This window comes from Bidens hawaiensis, unplaced genomic scaffold (assembly GCF_021521415.1).
Source record: "Bidens hawaiensis isolate Kalapana, Puna unplaced genomic scaffold, B.hawaiensis_p1.1 tig00001961_1, whole genome shotgun sequence".
In the NCBI taxonomy this organism is placed as follows: Eukaryota; Viridiplantae; Streptophyta; class Magnoliopsida; order Asterales; family Asteraceae; genus Bidens; species Bidens hawaiensis.
Window position 1 is genome coordinate 1946419 of NW_027491109.1, and position 19832 is coordinate 1966250.

Genomic DNA, 19832 nt, shown 5'->3' on the forward strand with positions numbered 1-19832 from the left:
CAGTCATCTTTTGAGGGTTACCGATCTCAACTAACGAATTTGCTGATAACGATCCCACATTTTATCATATTAATTCCCCCGGTAACCTTCTTTAAGGGAGACCATGAGTTTGAGTTTATTCGTGACAAAATGTCATGTGCGAGACAAAAAATTTACAACAAATGGGCTTTCAAGCAGCGAGTTAGTTTCCCTTACATTTGATGACGGGCTAGATCATCAACGTTGTCTGTAACTATGGGTTTGGATGACCTTTTGCCAATAAATGTACCTGAGCAACATGTTTTGTGGGTCCAGTTGGCTCCAATACCCAAAGACGTTTGATGCAGTGGGCCCTGGTAACTTAAGTTTTACTGCCGAATGTCAACCGATTCAAAACGCCATTGTCGTACATGCATACCCTGTATCCTCATAAATTTGACAAATAATAACATTAGCAGTTTATTTCCTTTCATACAAGTTATAACCATGTTTTGTTTATTTAAATCAGTAATTATGCATTGTTTAATAAACAATTATGGTAATTATAACATGTCAGATGATTTTTTATTTACAAATTGCGTTGTTAAAGCATACCATAAAGTCATAAACCCTGAATATTTTTCTTCGCATTTAGTTGGTGGTAAACTGGTAATATATATTTTAAAATGTGGACAAATGTTGCATACCATAAAACATGATAAAAAGAAAATTTTAATTGTAGCTTTATTACTTACTTATTTACGATCTACATTCTACATACATTATTATTTATTTAAAGAATCCAAACATAAAAAAGTAAAGAATATGGGAAATGACACATGGTTATTTCTTTGAGAAACAAAATGTGTGAAAAAAAAAATACATGCAATGAGTTCAAATCGAGACATGGAGTTAAATCAAGAATGAGCAATTGCTTTTAGGAAATGGTGAATAATTATAAATATATATTTGTATACATATGCACACGTGTATAAAAGTAAAAGTTATTGTATCTATTGTTTTATTAACTTTAAAAATATAGAAAATATAAAGAAAAACTATTCCGTTTTGTATGTATTGATTGTCTTGAGGACACAAAAAAGTTAAACGTCGGGGGACACAACCAATACACCAAACACAAAAGTATTAAAAGACAAGACAAGTATACTATTATTGTCACAACTTTAAAGAGTTTATCTTTTTCTTTCTTTGAACGTTGAAGAGTTTATCTAACTATTAAATTAAAAATATGATAATCAATATGCGCCATTTATTTTGATCCAAAACATGTTCTTTTGTTCATTAAATAATATGCTAATTATTTGGCAAATAATGAACAAAAGTATTGGATAATGCTTCATTACGTAATATTTATGAGACTGTGCAATAAATTTTTTTATACAGATTCACACACACAAACATTGGTGTTAAATTTACACATACCTTAAATATACATTTTAAGTGTTAGTCTTTCTAGCATTGTGTATTTGTGTTGTTCTATATGGAAGGTCTAAAACGTTGCAATTTTCAATTAGAAGAAGCCTTTCATTAGAAAAACTATCAAGTAGATCAAGAGCTTAAGCTTCACATGGTACGTATAGACTTAGATGCATAGAGCAAAGAGCCAAAGACGAAAACTTTAGAATGAAAAGATTGGTGTGATTTCAAATAGTAATTTGTAATAGATTTTGATGCACTTGGTGTGGTTTTGGTGTATAGCATCTTGCCATGCTATTCACTTGTGACAAAAGAAAAAAAAAGGAAAAAGAAGTAAGACTAAGGGTAATGGGGCTTAGTTGAGCCCCAAGTGAGCCAAGCAAAATCTGACACGTAGGCGTTGATGTGGCACAGGGTCAAGCCCCTCAACCAAGCCTCAGAGGGTGTAGTGGTCCAGGTGATGTAGGCGTTGATGTGGCACAGGGTCAAGCCCCTCAACCAAGCCCCAAAGGGTGTAGTGGTCCAGGTGATCAGGGGCTTGGTGGGCTTGATTGATTTTTTTTATTTATTAGTTTTTTTTGTTATATACACAAATATAAATTAAAATACTTCATTAAAACATAAATAAAAATGAAAATAAAAAGAAAAATAAAAAGGAAAATAAAAAATACATATAAAAAGGCTTTTATTTTTGTGTTGTCAATTCCTTCCGAATACGTTCTTTTTCTTCCTCCATTAGCGCTTGGTCGTATGGCGGTAGGTGGCTAAAGTCTTTGGCTAGAAAAGCCAAACTCTTGAAACGGTTTCTTTTGTGTCGAGCTTCACCAATCGATTGGAGGCCACTTGACAATTCCTTAATTTCTTTTTTATAGTCGCCATCAACAACCGTTTTTTTCCCACGATCCCTACCCGGAGGGCGGCTACAACCTTGGTCTTTCAAATGACCTTCAGACAAGTTTAGGTCGAAGTCAATATGAACTCTTGAAACGAATCGTCGTCCATGTAGTTACATTCCTCGGGAAATTGAGTGTCGTTGATGTTGCCCCAACCCGACATGGTTTGTAACTTGATAGATTCTAAAATTATTAAAGAGAAATGTAGTGAAAATGGTGTGTTATTGTTATAAAATGGTGTAACTATTTATAATGTGTTATTTATTAAAAAAAATAAGAAAAGAAATTAACTAGCCAACGGCTAGTTTTTTGAAACCCACAGCCCTACGGCTAGTTTCTGTCCCGCGACCAGAGCCACGCTGGCGGCCGCGCCCACCTTCACCTGAGGAGTGTAGCGGTGTTCGCGAGTACGTTGTTCGCGAGCCACGTACGCGGCCGCGCCCACCCCTCAGCCCCCACTACCCTCATTCTAATGTTTGAGATTTGAATATATTGAAAACCGAAAAGTTGATTGTCTTTACGCTTTGCACGTGGTGACTCAAAGCGAATCCTTGGGTAATAGGTTTTCACCTTTTGTTATTGTCTTTATGTTTTATTATTTCCAACTTATATAGCTGATAAGTACTAGGCTTGAAGGGTGTAGGGTGTGGTCATCTAAGGATAGTAACAGGACTCTGTTAGTCAATTATGCACTGTTACGTCATGTTTACTCTTAACTACCTTGAACTACCCTAAGGGTTGACAATGGTTTACCCAAACTACTCAAAAGATTTTAATTTTTAATTAAAAAACGAAGTAATAACTTTTTAAAATAATATATATATAAATAAATAAGAACTTTCATTATAAATAAAAATAAAGATTACAAATTACATACTAAAATATATTAAAAATAAATAAGAAAATAAAAATACTACCCGTCATTGAGGTACTCTGGATTTAGAGAGTCAATATGATCTACAAGATTTGATCGTATGCATAATTGCATCTTGTAACCATCCTCACACTATCCTCGTAATGTGGCTCGACCGGAGGATCTTTTATATAGGCCGACAATATAGCATTCCCGTCATCTTTTAAGATCATATTGTGTAGTATTAAGCACGCATAAGTCTGAATCCGAATTCTTTCAACTTTCATACACCAAGGCAGTCGTTGTACTATACCTGTTTCAAATCCACAAGAACCCGGGAACCTTCACTCTTTCCACCAAATCGACCAACAATACCGGTTCCCTTCAAATACCAAGGTATTTATCGCCTTCCAAAGACACCAAATAGCCACCAAGGTAACCCCCATAAAACACTTTTGCCTTCTTTTTTCCGAAGCTAGTACATTTCTATTAATCCAAGATATCCCGAATAGTAAATGCATAGATACTCGGGATCTTGCACCACAAGGAGATAACTTGCCATAGCTCTTGAGCTAAACCACAACTCTCAAACAGATGCTCACTTGTTTCCTCGGCCTCACCACAAAACTGGCAAAGGATTACATGTACTTCCAAGTTCCTCCTAGCCAAAGCAACGTGAGATGGGAGTCAGTCCAAAATCGTTGAGTCGGCCCTGCCAGTTGTTCTAAACTAATTTGAAATACATCATTTGCATGCTGTGTAATTTACGTAAATAAACATTAATGAAAAATTGAAACATATCATTTGTGAATGCATTTAATAATTCATCAAGACCTATCCATGTCCTATACCTTCTTCAGTTACTTAGATGTGACAAACCAACCTTGTCTCTTTAAAGGATAACATATACAACAACAAAAACATCAACATAATAAATATAGTGAAAGTGAATAGGACACCTACTTAAAACTTTGTTACTAACTTTAAAAACAAGACCATCAATGCAACCGAAGGTGAGTTGCTAACGAGTCTAAAGTCTAAACAGATAAGTTTGGTGGCCTGCTAACATTGAAAAAAAGAATTACTAGTAAAATGTTATTATAAAAACCAATGTTGCAAAAGTCGTTAGGCGGTCTCTAGGCGGCCGACCCTCTTGGAGGGAATACTCGGAGTACTCGGGGAGTACTCGGAGAGTACTTGGACATGATAAATATAAAGCAAATTAATTTTTGTGTAATATATATATTTCAAATATCATAAGTTTACTAATATTATAACAAAATAAGTGAATATCAATATAAATAAGAGAAATACATTTTTAAATACTAAATTATTCTAAAAAATGTTAATCATTAATTAAAGAGTTAATAGCTATTTTCGTTCCTGTGGTTTGCTACTTTCGCCACTTCAGTCCAAAATTTTTAATTTTGTCAATTTAGTCCTCATAGTTTTAAAGATTAGCCAATTACGTCTCATCCGTCTAACGGTATCCAGCTATGCCGTTAGTTTAAGGGTATTTTTGTCTTTCTCCTTTTAATTTTGAGTTAATGGTCATTTTAGTCCCTGTAGTTTGATATCTTTGCCAATTCAGTCCAAAGTTAACATTTGTCAATTTAATGTTCAGTTTAATTCAGTTTTTATTTTATTTTTTATGTTTTTTGTTTATAACCCTGAAGAGCATAATTCAAGCCCAAAACCATCGAGCAACCTCAAATACTGGTATGCATTTACTCTGTTGACAACAATAATCATACCCCCCCCCCCTCTTATATTTAGTTTCTAGACATTTCCTAAAATCTTCTCCATGGTGGAATTCAATGGTAAAGTGGTCAAGGTAATTCCCTGAAACCGAATATACAGAAAAAACTAAAAATTGTTTTGTTGATTAATGTATAATAGTTGATTACGACCCAGATTTTCGTTAAGATATATTAATCTCTAAACCCTAAATATTATGCATTCATCAAAGAAACGATTTTTAGTTTTTCCGTACAATTCGGTTTCACGAAATTGCTTTGACCACTTTACCATTGAATTCCACCATGGGGGAGAGTTTAGGAACCGTCTAGAAACAAAATACGAGAGGAGGGGGTATGATTACTGTTGTCGACAGAGTAAATGCAGACTTGTTTTGGGCTTGGATAATGCTCTCTAGGGTTATAGAAAAAAAAACTGACTTAAATTGACAAAATTTCAAACTTTGGACTGAATTGGCAAAAGTATCAAACCACATGGACGAAAATGACCAATAACTCAAAATAAAAAGGAGAAAGACAAAAATACCCTTAAACTAACGGCATAGCTGGATGCCGTTAGACAGATATGATGTAATTGGCTAATATTTAAAACTATGAGGACTAAATTGACAAAAATATAAATTTTGGACTGAAGTGGCGAAAGTAGCAAACCACATGGACGAAAATGGCCATTAACTCTTAATTAAAAAAATGATATTCGTTTTTTAATACAATAGAAATACGAATTATGTTGTATTTTTAAGGTAAAATAGGCCCAAGTTAACTGCCGATGTATTTATGACTGATGTTGACCACCTTTGAACAATTTTTAGTACCTAGGCGGAGTAAAAGAAATCCCCTCGGCACCATAACTTGTAGCGAGTACTCGGCCTTGTAGACCTACTTCTACAACATTGATAAAAACTATATTCTAAAGAAAATATATTATTTGGTTATAGATATAACCATTTAAGAGATTTTATATGTTTATTAATAAAAGTTAGCTGCAATGCGTTGTATAAATAAAAATTTATGAAGTAGCTATAAAGAAAGATGTAGGAGCCCCCCCCTCAAGCATTTAAGAATTGCGCTTTCAAAAACTTATGGCTTTTCGTACTAATAAGTAAAATATCACCGCTCTAATTTCCTTCTTCAACTAATCGATGGTCCTTTTTTTAATCTGAATTGAAATTTTATTTTAACACAAAACCTCTAAAATCTACTCCTAAATTTCATATTATGCGCACTTTGTGAGACTTGAAACCGAACAATTTTGTGCCAAGTAACTAGGAGTGTATTGAAGTAGAGGTGCAGAAATTGGGTTAGTTTCCAGACTCAAACCGATTTAGGTTGGGCCGAAGATGGTTAAATCAGGTTTTGTCCAAACTTATCTGGGTAAGAACCAATTTTTGAAGGGAAATGATGGGGTTTGGCCGGTTTCAAAGTATAGAATTACAAACTGATTTCACCCCTATGGCTCGATTCAGGTCTAAACAGTTTTTAGCAAAACTGGTTTCCAAAAACCATAGCATTTTTTAAACCGGAAATCTTCGTTATCATCCATTCAGATTCCTAGATAATAAGCCCGACACAAATAAGTCGCCTTGTTTTCAGTTGAGCCAAGCAGAGGTAACCTGGTGTCTCCTTTCTTTTACAGATGAGTTATAGGACTAAGCCGATCCATGCCGAACCATTGAATCACGAGAGGTTTTCAACATATTTGTCAAAAATCAAGCAAATAAATAAAATTGACCACACAATTTAAAACTTGTACAAAGTGTAAATTGTTCTACAAATTTTTTAAAAAACAATTATGAAATGCTTTTTTAAAAATTTTAAAAGAAAAGCAGTGAAAATAGTTTTAGGCTTTTAGCCCATTACCCATCAACCTATTTAGGCAGCCAGAATTAAAACCAATAAAGGCCCAAAATGATGTCTGTGTTGAAGATTTATCTACTGCTTGATGGTCCTCAAGCTAACATTAACATAACTGTACATGCCCATCCCTCAATCATTTCATTACACATACTATATATCTTCTTCATTAAAACTAAAGAAATAACTTAAATAAACAACACTTTTTTTTGCTGTTGCTGATAGAATTTGCTTGCAGAAGATCTTCTATGATTTGGTATCTATACACCTAGCCTCATGTAAAAAAAAAATGAATATTCTTCACCTGCTGCTGCATTCACAAAACAAACAAGTCATTTAACAAATCCAATTCCTCCTATTATGCAGACTTTTAAAAGGATGCATGCCTGAAAACATAAACTAGTCAAGAGATTGCAACGGTTGCGACAATGAGACACTCGATGTTGATGCTTCTAAGCCTTTTCCTCCGTTTATGGCGGATTGTAGCACGCTGTATTGCTCACACACCGAATCATAAAGTGCTTGTGAATAAGTTGCCTTGGCCTGCAAGCAATATATTTATAAGGTTCCAACTGTAACAATTTACATACATCTGGTGTATTTTTTATTTTCACTTTCAACGTAGAAGAAAAGTGAAAAAATGCAAAAAATACGTAACACTAACCTCCTCGGGGGATCCACAAGAAGCAGTGGCTGTTTGGAAATTAACTTCAGGCGCGACTGATATTCCAGTGCCATGAAACGAGACCAGCCTCTTCTCTCCTATTTCTTTCTCAACCTATTAAAAAATGTGTGTTTTGATATTAAAAGTAATTGAGTTACAACATATGAGTAACAGAACCAGAAGGGGACACCGAAGCAACAAACACACACCTGAGGAGGAGGGGGCATGATATCATGGCATAGTATTGCTAAAGGGTATATATGACCCACCACACCAGCATGGTCCACAAGCCTTCTCATGTTGTCCAGAGAACTGGCATCAAATGGTGCCTAAACACAGCATATGTAGTTATAAAGTATTTTCATGTGGTTGCCAAATCTAGTAAAATAATAATTTGTAGGTTGTAACAAAGCATGTAGTATCACTATCCGTGTCATAGAAGGAAAGATGTCTTACTGGAAACCATTGATTTGTGGCGGGATCTGGCCTGTCCCTTCCACCACTAGGTGCAATCCATATTATTTTTGATCCACCCCTAGAATTCAAAAGCTAAAACTATTATGCTAATTAATAAGATTAAACAACATTGAAGTTGTTTGAATAACACATGATCCAAAGAGGTAAAAGAATAATTAGAAAAGGTAGCTAATTACAAAAAACCAAAATTTGGAAGGTAGCATTATGAGTGTTCATGAAACCAAAAAACCGATCTATTACCGAATAACCAAATCCAAACAAAAACCAACAGTTTGGTTTTAAGTTTTCGAATTAACCAAACTTACGGTTCAGTTTTGGTTTTGCATGTAATGAAAACTGAAAAAAAATTGAACTGAACCGAATTTATAGATTTTCACGTCTAATTTTGTATTTAAGTAACTTACAAAAAAATTATAAATCATGACCCAAACTGATAGAACCCAAAAACTAAAATAAATATTTTATCGAAATAAGAAGATAGTTGGGCCGATTCGAGAGGGGCTAGTCTCCGATTTAACCAATTCGAGATGGTAAGTCTCCAATTACAAGAAGAACTTGATAATCATAATAAAACAAGACATAAAGAAATATATGACCCTAGGCCTATTTATTCTATATAAGTGTTTGAAACTTTCCCATAATTTTAGCCCTTGACCTTGACTCTCCTAATCAAGCCTTTGACTATGACTTCTTGACTTTGACTCTCCATTGAATACTTATCAATACTTCCGGCCCGGAGACACGACTTGTCCTCAAGTCGAAAAGAAAGGAATTGTTGTGCCAAGCGATCAACCATTCAACTATAGGCTGACCCTCTTCATATATCCATCCATAAGCTAGAGCATATTGTGTAGGCCGTGCGATTTCCTTGTCTTTTGCATCTACACCCCTTGATGACCACTTGATTTCAACGATTTCCTTCTTATCATAGGTGTCCCCTGTAATTGTAATCGCAGTTGGTTGTTCAGAGTCGGTATTCTTTTCCTCTTCCCTTGAGCCCAACAGTTTGCATGCTAGAAAGAACATTTGGTTCATCAGATTTAATTTTCAAAATCTGATGATGAGTTTTCTGGTTATAAGAGTTAACCATCTCGCCTCTTTTGTCTGCCATTAAACTGTCCTCCGTTTCCATGTTCTCCATGTTCTTTCGAACCTTATCTGCCTTTTCACAATAGTTGCCATCTCTTATCATCTGGGACTTGATTTCTGCAACATCACCCCTCAACCGTGAGAGTATGATGTCGAGCTTGGCGGCGATGGCTGCCCTTTTCACAATAGTTGCCATCTCTTATCATCTGGGACTTGATTTCTGCAACATCACCCCTCAACCGTGAGAGTATGATGTCGAGCTTGGCGGCGATGGCTGCCAATTGAGCGGCGATTTGATCGGACGTAAGACTACTACCACCGCTACCCCCGGTTTGCACCATCGTTCCTTTAATGTTTCCCGGCTATGGAACCAAATGATAGAACCCAAAAACTAAAATATATATTTTATTGAAATAAGTAGATAGTTGGCCCGATTAGAGAGGGGCTAGTCTCCGATTTAACCAATTCGAGATGGTAAGTCTCCAATTACAAGAAGAACTTGATTATCATAATAAAACAAGACATAAAGAAATATATGACCCTAGGCCTATTTATTCTAAATAAGTGTTTGAAACTTTCCCATAATTTTAGCCCTTGACATTGACTCCCCTAATCAAGCCTTTGACTATGACTTCTTGACTTTGACTCTCCATTGAATACTTATCACAAACTCTCAAATATTTTAGCTCAAATGTGCAACAATTATTTATTAACTGACTAATAGACTTAAACCCAAATTCTTTACTTTTAGCTAACTGTTTTTTCTGCCCCGAATTGTATAACCAGACAAACTGAGACTAAACCGAACCCAAACCAAAACCGAATGGTTTTCAAAAACTCAAAAACATACTCTCAGTTTGAGCCAAAATCAACCCACACTGACCCCTAGGCATCATACACTATGAAATCATAAAGATACACGCATACTTGATTTGATCAAAGCACATTTAACTATGATGAGAAATTAATCTACACGTAAGTATTTAAAGAACAAGATAAAGCAGATGACAGCAATTACGACTTTATAACCACGCAAAAGTTCCAACATAAAGTTAGTTATTTAAAAAAAAGGATATTAGATACCTCAAAAGCAAAGCCATCTCCTTTAAACTTCTTGTATTTGCTCTCCTTTTCATATCAGCAAGCTCAGGAACATCATTCATATGTTTCTTTGAATACACGCACAATAAGTTCCTGTAGTGTAACTTCATATTAGAACACAATGAATTATTAGTCATGATTGTTATTTCGAAATCAAAATAAATAAGAACCTTCCCATGCTGAAAGGCTTACAAAGAGGATCTGTTATAACCCTGTCCCCTGCCACATAGATCTGCATTACAGTAATCAGATATTAAACTCAACTAAACATTTTCATAGCATGTGGCAAGGGCTTACTATGTTCTCAGAAATATAGGGATTGGTTGTTTCAAGCAACAAGGCAATAACAGCTGGATCTGCTTCTGACTGGTGGTTGGAAATAAAAATCACATTTTCACCCTGGTTGTCCACAAGACAATATCAGGATCTTTGAAAGAAAAAAACAAATTCAGACAAAAGAACCACAAGAAACCAGGTACTTTCTTGAGATGTTCTTCCATTTCACTGAAAATGGAGACATTGCCAACATAGGATTCCCTGATTACCAAATATGACCATGATTAGGAATAACAATGAGGCTTGCATAAACAGAATAGTGAAATCAACATAAAGACTGTCAAGTGTTTTAACTTACCTGAAGTTGATCAAAGGGCGGATATAATTTTGACCAAACAGATAGTAATTAAAAGGTTCCCGAATGGCTTCATGATATGGTGAAAATTCGAAAGGCTCCTGCAAATTAATCAACATATTTAGAGAGGAGAAACATGATTAACATGAATTGTTATCAAATATGCATCATCCAAGCAAACCTTCACAGCCAAGGACATACGATCAAGTGCTACACGCATGTTTGACAATACAATATCTTCTGCAAGGGGATCTCCACTTTGGAAAACCTGGATAAGGAAAGAACGTTGAAAGTTAAAAAAATATACGCATTTATATAAATCAGCCTCTTAATCAGATGGCAGATGCTATTCAATGTTTCACACACTTCAAAAAATAAAGATGAGATCAAGAGAAATAATCACAGCATTTTTGTAGTTATGGTAGAGTTCCTCCATTGAGTTAGCGATATGTTTTGGCAGTGTTCCAGCTTCTACCTCTCTTTTAATTCCAGAAAGAAGATCTGTAAGAAATAGTATAACTAACACACATTAGATCGCATGCATATGCAAAAAACAAGGTATTTTTAGAGGTAAACAGAAGCGAGATCCTACTAAATCATGGAAAAAATATATTAAATCATATAAATACTTTTTGTTCTTATTAAAAATATATTGATAGTAGGAAGTAACAAGTAGCGTTGTATGGTAACGACAACGTAAACTCACAAAGATCAGTTCCCAAAAAAATATGTAAGTAATAAACTATCGCGTCACTTGGCCACTAGGGTTCCTTATGGTACGCGTAAATATAACGAGACAGAACATATCCAACAAATTGTTGCATGGATCCGATGGAATAAAACATGTAGAAGCATCGCAACTGAGATTGCCATTTTTTGCAATTGTCTACCATGATAAGATAACCTATTAATTACTCCCAAATGTGATGACTTTATATGATGACGTAACTTATATGATATAAACAAAATTTGAAACGGTTGTTACTGAACAAGTGAACAGCCTACTTAAGTGTATGGGACTCACCTTCACAAAAAGCAAATGGTAAAAATAAATTGGCTACAGAATACAGTTATATACTTCAAAATTAGTTGCTTGGCTGTCATAAATTTCACAGAAGGGATAAAAAACTATTATTACATAGTTATGGATATTCTAGAGCTTTATGATGTGTTAATGAGAAGAATGATTGGACCAAATAAAAAATAGAACAACGCGGGCGCCGCCCATTACAAAGTACCAAAATTGTCAATTGCTTACGTAACCGAATGATTTCTAGTGTTACAAATGCATTAATTAAAATTGTATCAAAAGATATACTTCTCTCTTCAACGCGCACCCTATATTAAAGGAACCCTAATATATCATACACTCATCCTGCCATATAAGGATAGACAAACTCACAAACAACAGGTATCTCAAAACCAGTAAGGTCATGAATAACCAGAGCACCACAATCAAAGTGTTGGGTGATCACACTGAAAATGATTAAAGATCCAAGTATCCTACAACAAGATAAGTTAACCTCCTCAGACGATAATAGCAAACATAATCAATGTACAAATCATCCATACGACAAAACGATGCAGCAAATATATTCAACAAAGATAACTAAATGTCAATGGTTCAAACATACTCAAACAAAACAAATATATATTTTGATAAGCTACGCGGTCATTCACTGAAGAATTCATCCAAAACATCATGCAGGCTGTCAAAACCATTTATCCTATTACAAATCAATTCAGAAAACCTTAGACAACAAATAGTAACTAAAGGATCATTCAAGAATGTAATTCACACAGCGCATAGAGTCCGATATGGATGTACGCCACTCTAGCCACCACAATAAAAGCATATAAAAACTTATACCCTAAGGCATACATTCACAATTCATCCACAAGCATGTCAAACCTAATAAGTATTGTATAAAATTAGCTCTCACTCAGTCACTCAATTCAAACTCGTTTCGCTACAATCGAAAACAAAGGATAAAACCTACTGAAACTCAAATCATCAATCAATCTCTTAGTATTCATCTACAGTCACTATTTTCATCAATCTAATTAAAACATAATCAACTAATCAAGCGCACATGCCTGCATACGGCATCACAGTACAGATATTCACTTAATAAAGAACTTAATTCATTGCGCAGACATTGACAAAATAGCGTACCGTGTTCGAATAGAGCAACAATGAAACCTACTGAACTCAAATCTATTCACTATTCATCTACAAGCATGTCAAACCTAATAAGTATTTTAACAATTTAGCTCTCACTTAATCACTCAATTCAAACTCATTTCATAAAATGCAATTGAATATATAACAAAAACTCATCTAGTATAATCTAACACAAAGGATAAACTGATAAAACCTATTATGACTAACAATAATTATCACATCACATCAAATCATCAATCAATCTCTTAAAAGTCATCTACAGTCACTATTTCATCAATTAAATTAAAACAAAATCCAGCTCAATTAGTAAATTCATTGTGTAAACATTAACGAAACCGCTCACCGTGTTCAGTTAGCGCATCGACAAATGAATGCGAGTAATCGAACTCGGATCCGGTAACCGGTCTTGTTGTGGAGGATGACGACCACTTCTTATCTTCAAAGGACGTCTCGGCGGCGGCATTCGCAGCCCTAGAAAACGCTAAGTACGGAAAATGCCGGATAATTGAACGCGAGCGTAAGGTTGAAGAAGAAGAAGTAGGTGAGACAGAAACCCTAGGGTTAGCGGTGGAGAAGAAGAGAGTAGGCGAAGAAGAAGAAGAAGAAGAAGAAGAAGAAGAGATGATTGACATAATAATAATAATAATAATAATAATAATAGTGTATAAGTATAAACAAAGAGAGAGAGAGAGAGTTGTTTGTTGACGGTGTTATTAAAGTGGCTGTGGCTGTGGCTGTGGCTGTGGTGGTGGAGTAATGGCGGAGATGGTTATAATCGAAAACGAATAATAATAATAATAATAATAATAATAATAATAATAATAATAATAATAATAAAGAGGAGAATGGAGATTGGATATTTTGGATGAGCTAGTTTGATAGATAGATGACTGACACCGCCTGGAGATGGATGTTGGCTGCCTAGTGGAACTAACTGGCTAACCGTTAATTAACCTTTTTTCTTGTTTTTTTTTTTTAATATTTTTTAACTTATTGTGTTTGGGATTGTGTGAAGTGATAATTCAGAAACTTTTACGTTTTTAGTTTTTTATTTACTCCTTCCATCACTCAAATCATCTACATCCTATTCAATTTGTTTTTGGGTTGATTTAAGAATTAAGAAGAAATTAAATAAGAGAAAAAAATATTATTTTCCACTTTTCTGCTTTTTTTTTAATTAAATGAATTCGGGAACACGGGTCTTTATTGAGGATTCATATCATTACTAAATTCATGTTAAACCATCACACCATCTCAAGAAGAGGGCGCCAAAGAGTGATGAGTCTCTTTGGGCACGAGTCTATAAAAGGCATCAAAGGCAAAGGAGATGGGGCCACTTGTTTTTCAACCTATTAATTTCACACTTTTATATTATTTTGAAAGAAAAATTAAATAATAATTATGTTTTTAATCAAACAATTACGCGTTTTTGAATGAAAGTTAACGAGTGCCCTATGCCCCTATGTTGTTTTTAACTTCCTTTGTCACATTCTCCGGTCACTATCTCGACATCTATTTCCACAAATGCTTAAGACTTTTCTTTACCATTGACTTTTTTCTCAAGTTTTAGATTAAAAAAATATCATTTCATTTTCATTCCTAAATATCTTCACGCATCAAATTTTTCCACAAAAGAACTGAATACAATTCTCTTATCCACTTCTTTAAAAAGTCTTTTGGTTGTACTTTTATAACCAGATACAAAATGTTCAAGTATCATCACGTCATGTACAATATCATAATGTTTGTTAAGCAACACGACTTAAACAACAGTCCAGGCTCGTGTCTCGAAACTCGCACAAAATTGGCTCGGATTGTTGATGAGCAAAGCTCAAACCAAAGTTGTTTAGCTTCCTTAATTAACCCCGACTATTAACAACTTGTAGCCAAGTGAAAGACATTCAATCTTTTAAAAACACTCTAATATTATTCACCCAATTTGGATCAATACCTTTTCTTTATATTCTAACAATCTAACCAAGTCGAGCCAATTGTTTTTTAAAACAAAGCCCATACTATTTTGGACAAGTTAACCCGAGCTGGCTCAATTTTTAACCAAGCCGAACTCGCCCTGACTCGGCTCGTGAACAACCTCTACCCAACAGTCTTGGTTAACGAAAACCGAATTTGTATATTTGACATGACATGGTAGACTAGATCAATAACCACTGAATTGAAATGAACCACATATTGCAATATAAGAAAATAATTCTCTATTGCCAATACAGAATCCATTACTCAGCATTACAGATCCATAATCATGAGATCTATGTTAACCTCAACATTAAAATTCACTCATATAACATGTCAAAAAACGCAACCTATCCAAGGAAATTCATAATAACCAGATGCAGCACCAAATTGCACAGAACAAAATCAGCAAAAGCGCGTTCTGGAGGTAAATCCTGCAAATGTGTTTAACAAATTAACATCGCATGTGACCAGACAGAAGTTGGAGCGAAAAACATGTTTAATCAGGTAGTTACTAGTTTTTATGCAAGATCAATCAACGTACTTGAATTCCTTGTTTTCTTTGTTCACTTGGATACGAAGACAAACTATAGCCAAAATGACATATATAAAAAAATGTTAAAAATGAGTTGGCAAGACAATACGTTGGGCTGAAAATGGAAAGCATTTATCCAAGATAACGAGTTTAGATTAAGCTTACCAGCTAGGACTGCGGTCCCCACACAAGAAAGCACACCCGAGAGAAAAGAGTTGAACGGAAACGACCCAACTACTGCCATGTAAACCACCTGGTGACAAACAAAACACAAAAACTCTTCATTTTAGGTTTGTTTCCTGAAATTTATGACTTTTAATGAGTACTGCGTAAGCGAGTATAGCATAGCAGTAATACTATTTAGCAACTTAGCAAGTAGTCAGTTAACCAAAAAAAACTCTGTTTCAAACAGACATTTAACATTTTTCGCCTTGGCCGTTTACCATTTTCATTATGTCGGTTCTATTCCTATCTTGTAAGAAAAATGAAGATGTTTGGAGGTCCCGTAACACTTAACAGTATGATCATCATCATTAGTACATGCAGAGCAGCGAAAAAACCAAAACTTTAAACTACACAATACACATGAATCATTTCCAAACTACTTCACACAATCACAACACCAATTGAGAGAATAAACAAACCTAAACCAGACACGTCGTTGACACATGCTTACATTTACATTTCTGGTCGTTAAGACTTAGGAGTATCAAAGCCATATGTCTAACGTATTCGTTAAGGTGTCAACAAAAATAAATTATCTGTTGCCTTCCGAGATCAAATGTTACAAACTGACCTAAATTATGATTTAACTTTGTCAAAGTAGAATGATAAGTTTTTTGAAGCAACTCAATCAAGAACCAACATCAGTAATCTTTTTAACTCCTTAAAGACTGTTCGTTTATAGATAGAATTACATTATATAAACTCAAAATCACAAATTGGTGGATCAGAGATTCAGAACCAACGACATAGACAGCTATAACTCAAAGCAGATAGAAACACAATAAAGTTTCGTATATTGATTAATCAAAATACCAAAACACAAACAGAGAACCTTTGCATATTACAAATCTGCAGTAAGTTGAGTCATACATCCTAAGAAATTTTTCTTGATTGCAAAGACGAAGACAAATTCAAACAATCAAAAATACCTAATACTCATTTCCAACAAAATACACATGAAAATCAAAATAATCAAACGTCTGCTTTCACGAACTTGCAATCAATCAATCAATCATACCAGTGAAGTCCCACCAATAGCATAGCTATAAGTAGGGTCTGGGGAGGGTGGGATGTAGGCACACCGTACCTCTATCCACATGGATAAAGAGGTGGCTTCCAGAGAGACCCTCAGCTCTAAAATACATATGTATGAAGCCATACAAAGGAAATCAGAGTTCAACAGTAGTAGTAGTAATAATAATACTAATACTAATAATAATAATAATAATAATAATAATAATGATGATGATACTAATAGTAATAACAATAATAATAGTATTAATACTATTTATGTAGAGAGAATAGTATTTCACGAACTTGCAAGAGAAACATAATCAGATCTTAAACCTAAACTAACAGCTACTGAGCTACATTAACTGTTCAATCAAACATAAATGGATTATCGGCTTTTAACGATTCAAACTATCACCTATCGTCCGATAATAATACATACTTATACTTTTACCAATATAATTAATTTCTAACCTTCACTCTTGATGCCAAAAGCGATCCCGGAAGCGTAATCGTCATAGATTTAACACTCAATTTACATTTGACTTATACTCGGTTTCGCCAGTATGTTTCTCCATTTCTTTCATAGTCATTATCGCGAGAAAAATAGAGTAAAAAATCAGCATAAATGAAGAAAGCTTGTGTACCTGAATTAGAGCGGTGAGGACAGCAAACACCACGTAGAGATCTATGATCTAGAAAAACAAACCACAAGATAAACTGAATCAATTAGTAATAATAATGAAATGGGTGAACGAACCTTGAGATTAGTAATAGTAGGCCTGGTGGAATAGGCAGATCGGAGAGAGTGCGTGTGCGTCATCTTTCGTCGTCGCAGATCTCGCCATTTCCGATTACTCTCTCACTTTCTCTGCGTTTACCCTCAAGCCTGGATCGGAAACCCTTTTTGGAGGAAGATATCTGATGGATAATAATATTTTATGTTATTAATATTTAGAACTAATGGTTACGCATCAAGGCCTATTAGCTCAGTTGGTTAGAGCGTCGTGCTAATAACTTCGAGACCTGCATGGCCCATTAATTGTTAATTTTTTGTTGTTCTACTGTTGCCTATTTTTGCAAAATTTCTTTGAAAGAGAATCAATTTTTTGTAATCAAAGAAAGCCTAATCTATAGATGGCCGAAATATAACATCAATTACTAACATAAAGTCTATATGTTTAAAATAATCTATATATTATTCAATAAATAATTTTATTATTATTACTGTGTTTTTTTTTCGAACGTTGACTTTCACAGTTAAGTTATCTCGCTGCGCGAACACGTCGCGCCCCACCACCTCACTCAGGCCAACTATGTTGACATGATCGGGATCCACGCTGGCATCCGAGTTTGGCTTGACGTTCCCGGTAAAACCCAGTTGGCTCACCTCGCCCAAAGGCACGACAGATTTTAATGCTCTGGTAAAATCCAGTCGGAATCAGGATTCGAACCCGGGACATCCGGGTCATCCAACATGTTACTAGCCATTGGAGCAAGCCCCGCTAGTTTATTATTACGGTGTTAGAATAATTTTTTTCAAAAAGAAAACCCTTATAAAACCTGGGTTCCGGCTATTTGTTTGTGTGTGATACTTGAATTGGAGTTCATGTTTTGTTGGTCATCCATGCAACTTCTTTGTTACAAAACCTGGTTGCGTGACATTCGTGTGGGCAGATGCATGAAAACAATAAATATGTATGCTTTGGTTACACGCAAAATATTAATCGTCCTTAAAAACCGTAATAAATCCTTCAGATTATGTGCAGTGGTTCAGCTCTTTACTACAATACACACACGTTTTCATGCATCTTGCCCTTGAGCCCATTAACACACTCACGTCCAAAGGGGCTCAAGCCCTTGGCACCCACCATGAAATGGTGTTTAACGCCTCTACAAATCTGATGTGTTATGAGAACTAAACTATAACGCTTGTCTTATGCCTTTAATAATGGATGAATAATAACCCTTCATTTCACCCTCTCTTTTATTTCTATTTCTATGCTTTCATTCTCTCACCTCTCTTCTCACATTATTCATTTTAAAATTTTGTTAATAATTTTTAACCATCAGCCCCTCTTTATCTTCTTTCTCTATCTTTCTTCACCTAGATTCAATGCTACTCTAATGACATAAGTTGTAGCTTGTCTTTGTTAGATAATAAATATGACATTAACTTAGTTTTATTTCTTACCATATTCGCTAGCTAACATTTAGTTTGATGGGTTCATTAACTTGTTACATGGTACGATCGTGAGTTATTATGGTCCATGAAATTGAAACATGACGCGGTATATATTATTACCTCATGTGATATGTTAGGACACGCCACTTTTAATTTGATACAACATCTGTCGCTATTAGTACCCAGATCGGATGGAGCATAGGAAATCATACTGAATTGTTGATAGTGTAGTTGTGTTAGTGATACCCTTTTTTGCAGCAGTAATTGTCATATACAAATAGGGTAAGACATCCACACATGTTCATTAATGTTATAGTGTATTCAAGTAAGTTAGCAGACAACTTGTTATTACATACAACTAAAAGACTGTATTATTCAAGTTATAAACTAGTTTGTTAAGTTAAACAATTAAAAATGTTATAAAACAAACATATATCTGAGTTCATTTATTTATCTGGTTTTTTTATACATTATGTATACTCACAAATGAATAAGATTAAATAACTTATATTATTAAACAGTATAAGTGTACCTTTTTTAACAAATGAATGATAACTCATAATTTCTTTCTTTTTAATGCATATATTATTGTAAAATACGATCTATTTTCACTTCTCTAACTACAACATAACACGTGTCTTATGTTAACAGTACTAAAACATAGCCAACTGTGCTATATATAAAGTGTCACCTACACTCCAGCCGACAACCTATATACCGATAGGCTTATAGCTGGAGCTTGATTTCCTTCATTATGTGTCGGCTATGTCGTTGCCGACAAGATCTTGCTTATTTGCACTTTATCTGATTGGTTGATTTTGGATAAGGCTATTTTATAAAGTATAAAAGTCAATACCTGTTTATGCAATTCATTGAGTAAAAAATGTGTATTTTGATGTTTCCCAAAGAAATGTGCTCATCATGACCCATCATACTGGTAGGAGTTGAGTCCATGTTCGTTTTTATGACCTGAAACCGATGAACATCGATCATAAACAGGAAAACA

General features: G+C 34.6%; 1 protein-coding gene and 1 long non-coding RNA gene across 4 annotated transcripts; both read right to left on the bottom strand.

The window, feature by feature from the left end:
- Window positions 1–6803: 6803 nt before the first annotated feature.
- LOC143604019 (glycerol-3-phosphate acyltransferase, chloroplastic) lies at window positions 6804–13413 on the bottom strand. Of its 3 annotated transcripts, none has more exons than XM_077080637.1 (13): window positions 13243–13413; window positions 11118–11215; window positions 10896–10982; window positions 10718–10815; window positions 10563–10620; window positions 10381–10482; window positions 10254–10315; window positions 10066–10176; window positions 7873–7951; window positions 7626–7745; window positions 7417–7530; window positions 7139–7295; window positions 6804–7059 (listed from the first exon to the last, which is right to left on the bottom strand). In XM_077080637.1, the coding sequence occupies exons 2-12, from the start codon at window positions 11148–11150 to the stop codon at window positions 7152–7154; spliced, it is 1008 nt and encodes a 335-aa protein (XP_076936752.1). In that variant the 5' UTR covers window positions 11151–11215; window positions 13243–13413; the 3' UTR covers window positions 6804–7059; window positions 7139–7151. The 3 variants fall into 3 exon arrangements, with proteins under 3 accessions (XP_076936752.1, XP_076936744.1, XP_076936742.1); XM_077080629.1 differs by having other exon boundaries at window positions 6804–7062; XM_077080627.1 differs by having other exon boundaries at window positions 6804–7295.
- Window positions 13414–15072: 1659 nt separating this feature from the next.
- On the bottom strand, window positions 15073–17374 carry LOC143603115 (uncharacterized). Its single transcript, XR_013147991.1, has 3 exons — window positions 17289–17374; window positions 15571–15658; window positions 15073–15457 (listed from the first exon to the last, which is right to left on the bottom strand). It is a non-coding gene; the product is annotated as an uncharacterized LOC143603115 (long non-coding RNA).
- Window positions 17375–19832: the final 2458 nt, after the last annotated feature.

Bases quoted from the DNA above. Each gene is read 5' to 3' on its own strand.
- LOC143604019 (XM_077080637.1), bottom strand. From the start codon at position 11,150: ATGGAGGAACTCTACCATAACTACAAAAATGCT. The intron at 10,983-11,117 runs GTGATTATTTCT...TTCCTTATCCAG, and splicing joins ACCATAACTACAAAAATGCT to GTTTTCCAAAGTGGAGATCC. The intron at 7,531-7,625 runs GTGTGTGTTTGT...ATTTTTTAATAG, and splicing joins TCATGCCCCCTCCTCCTCAG to GTTGAGAAAGAAATAGGAGA.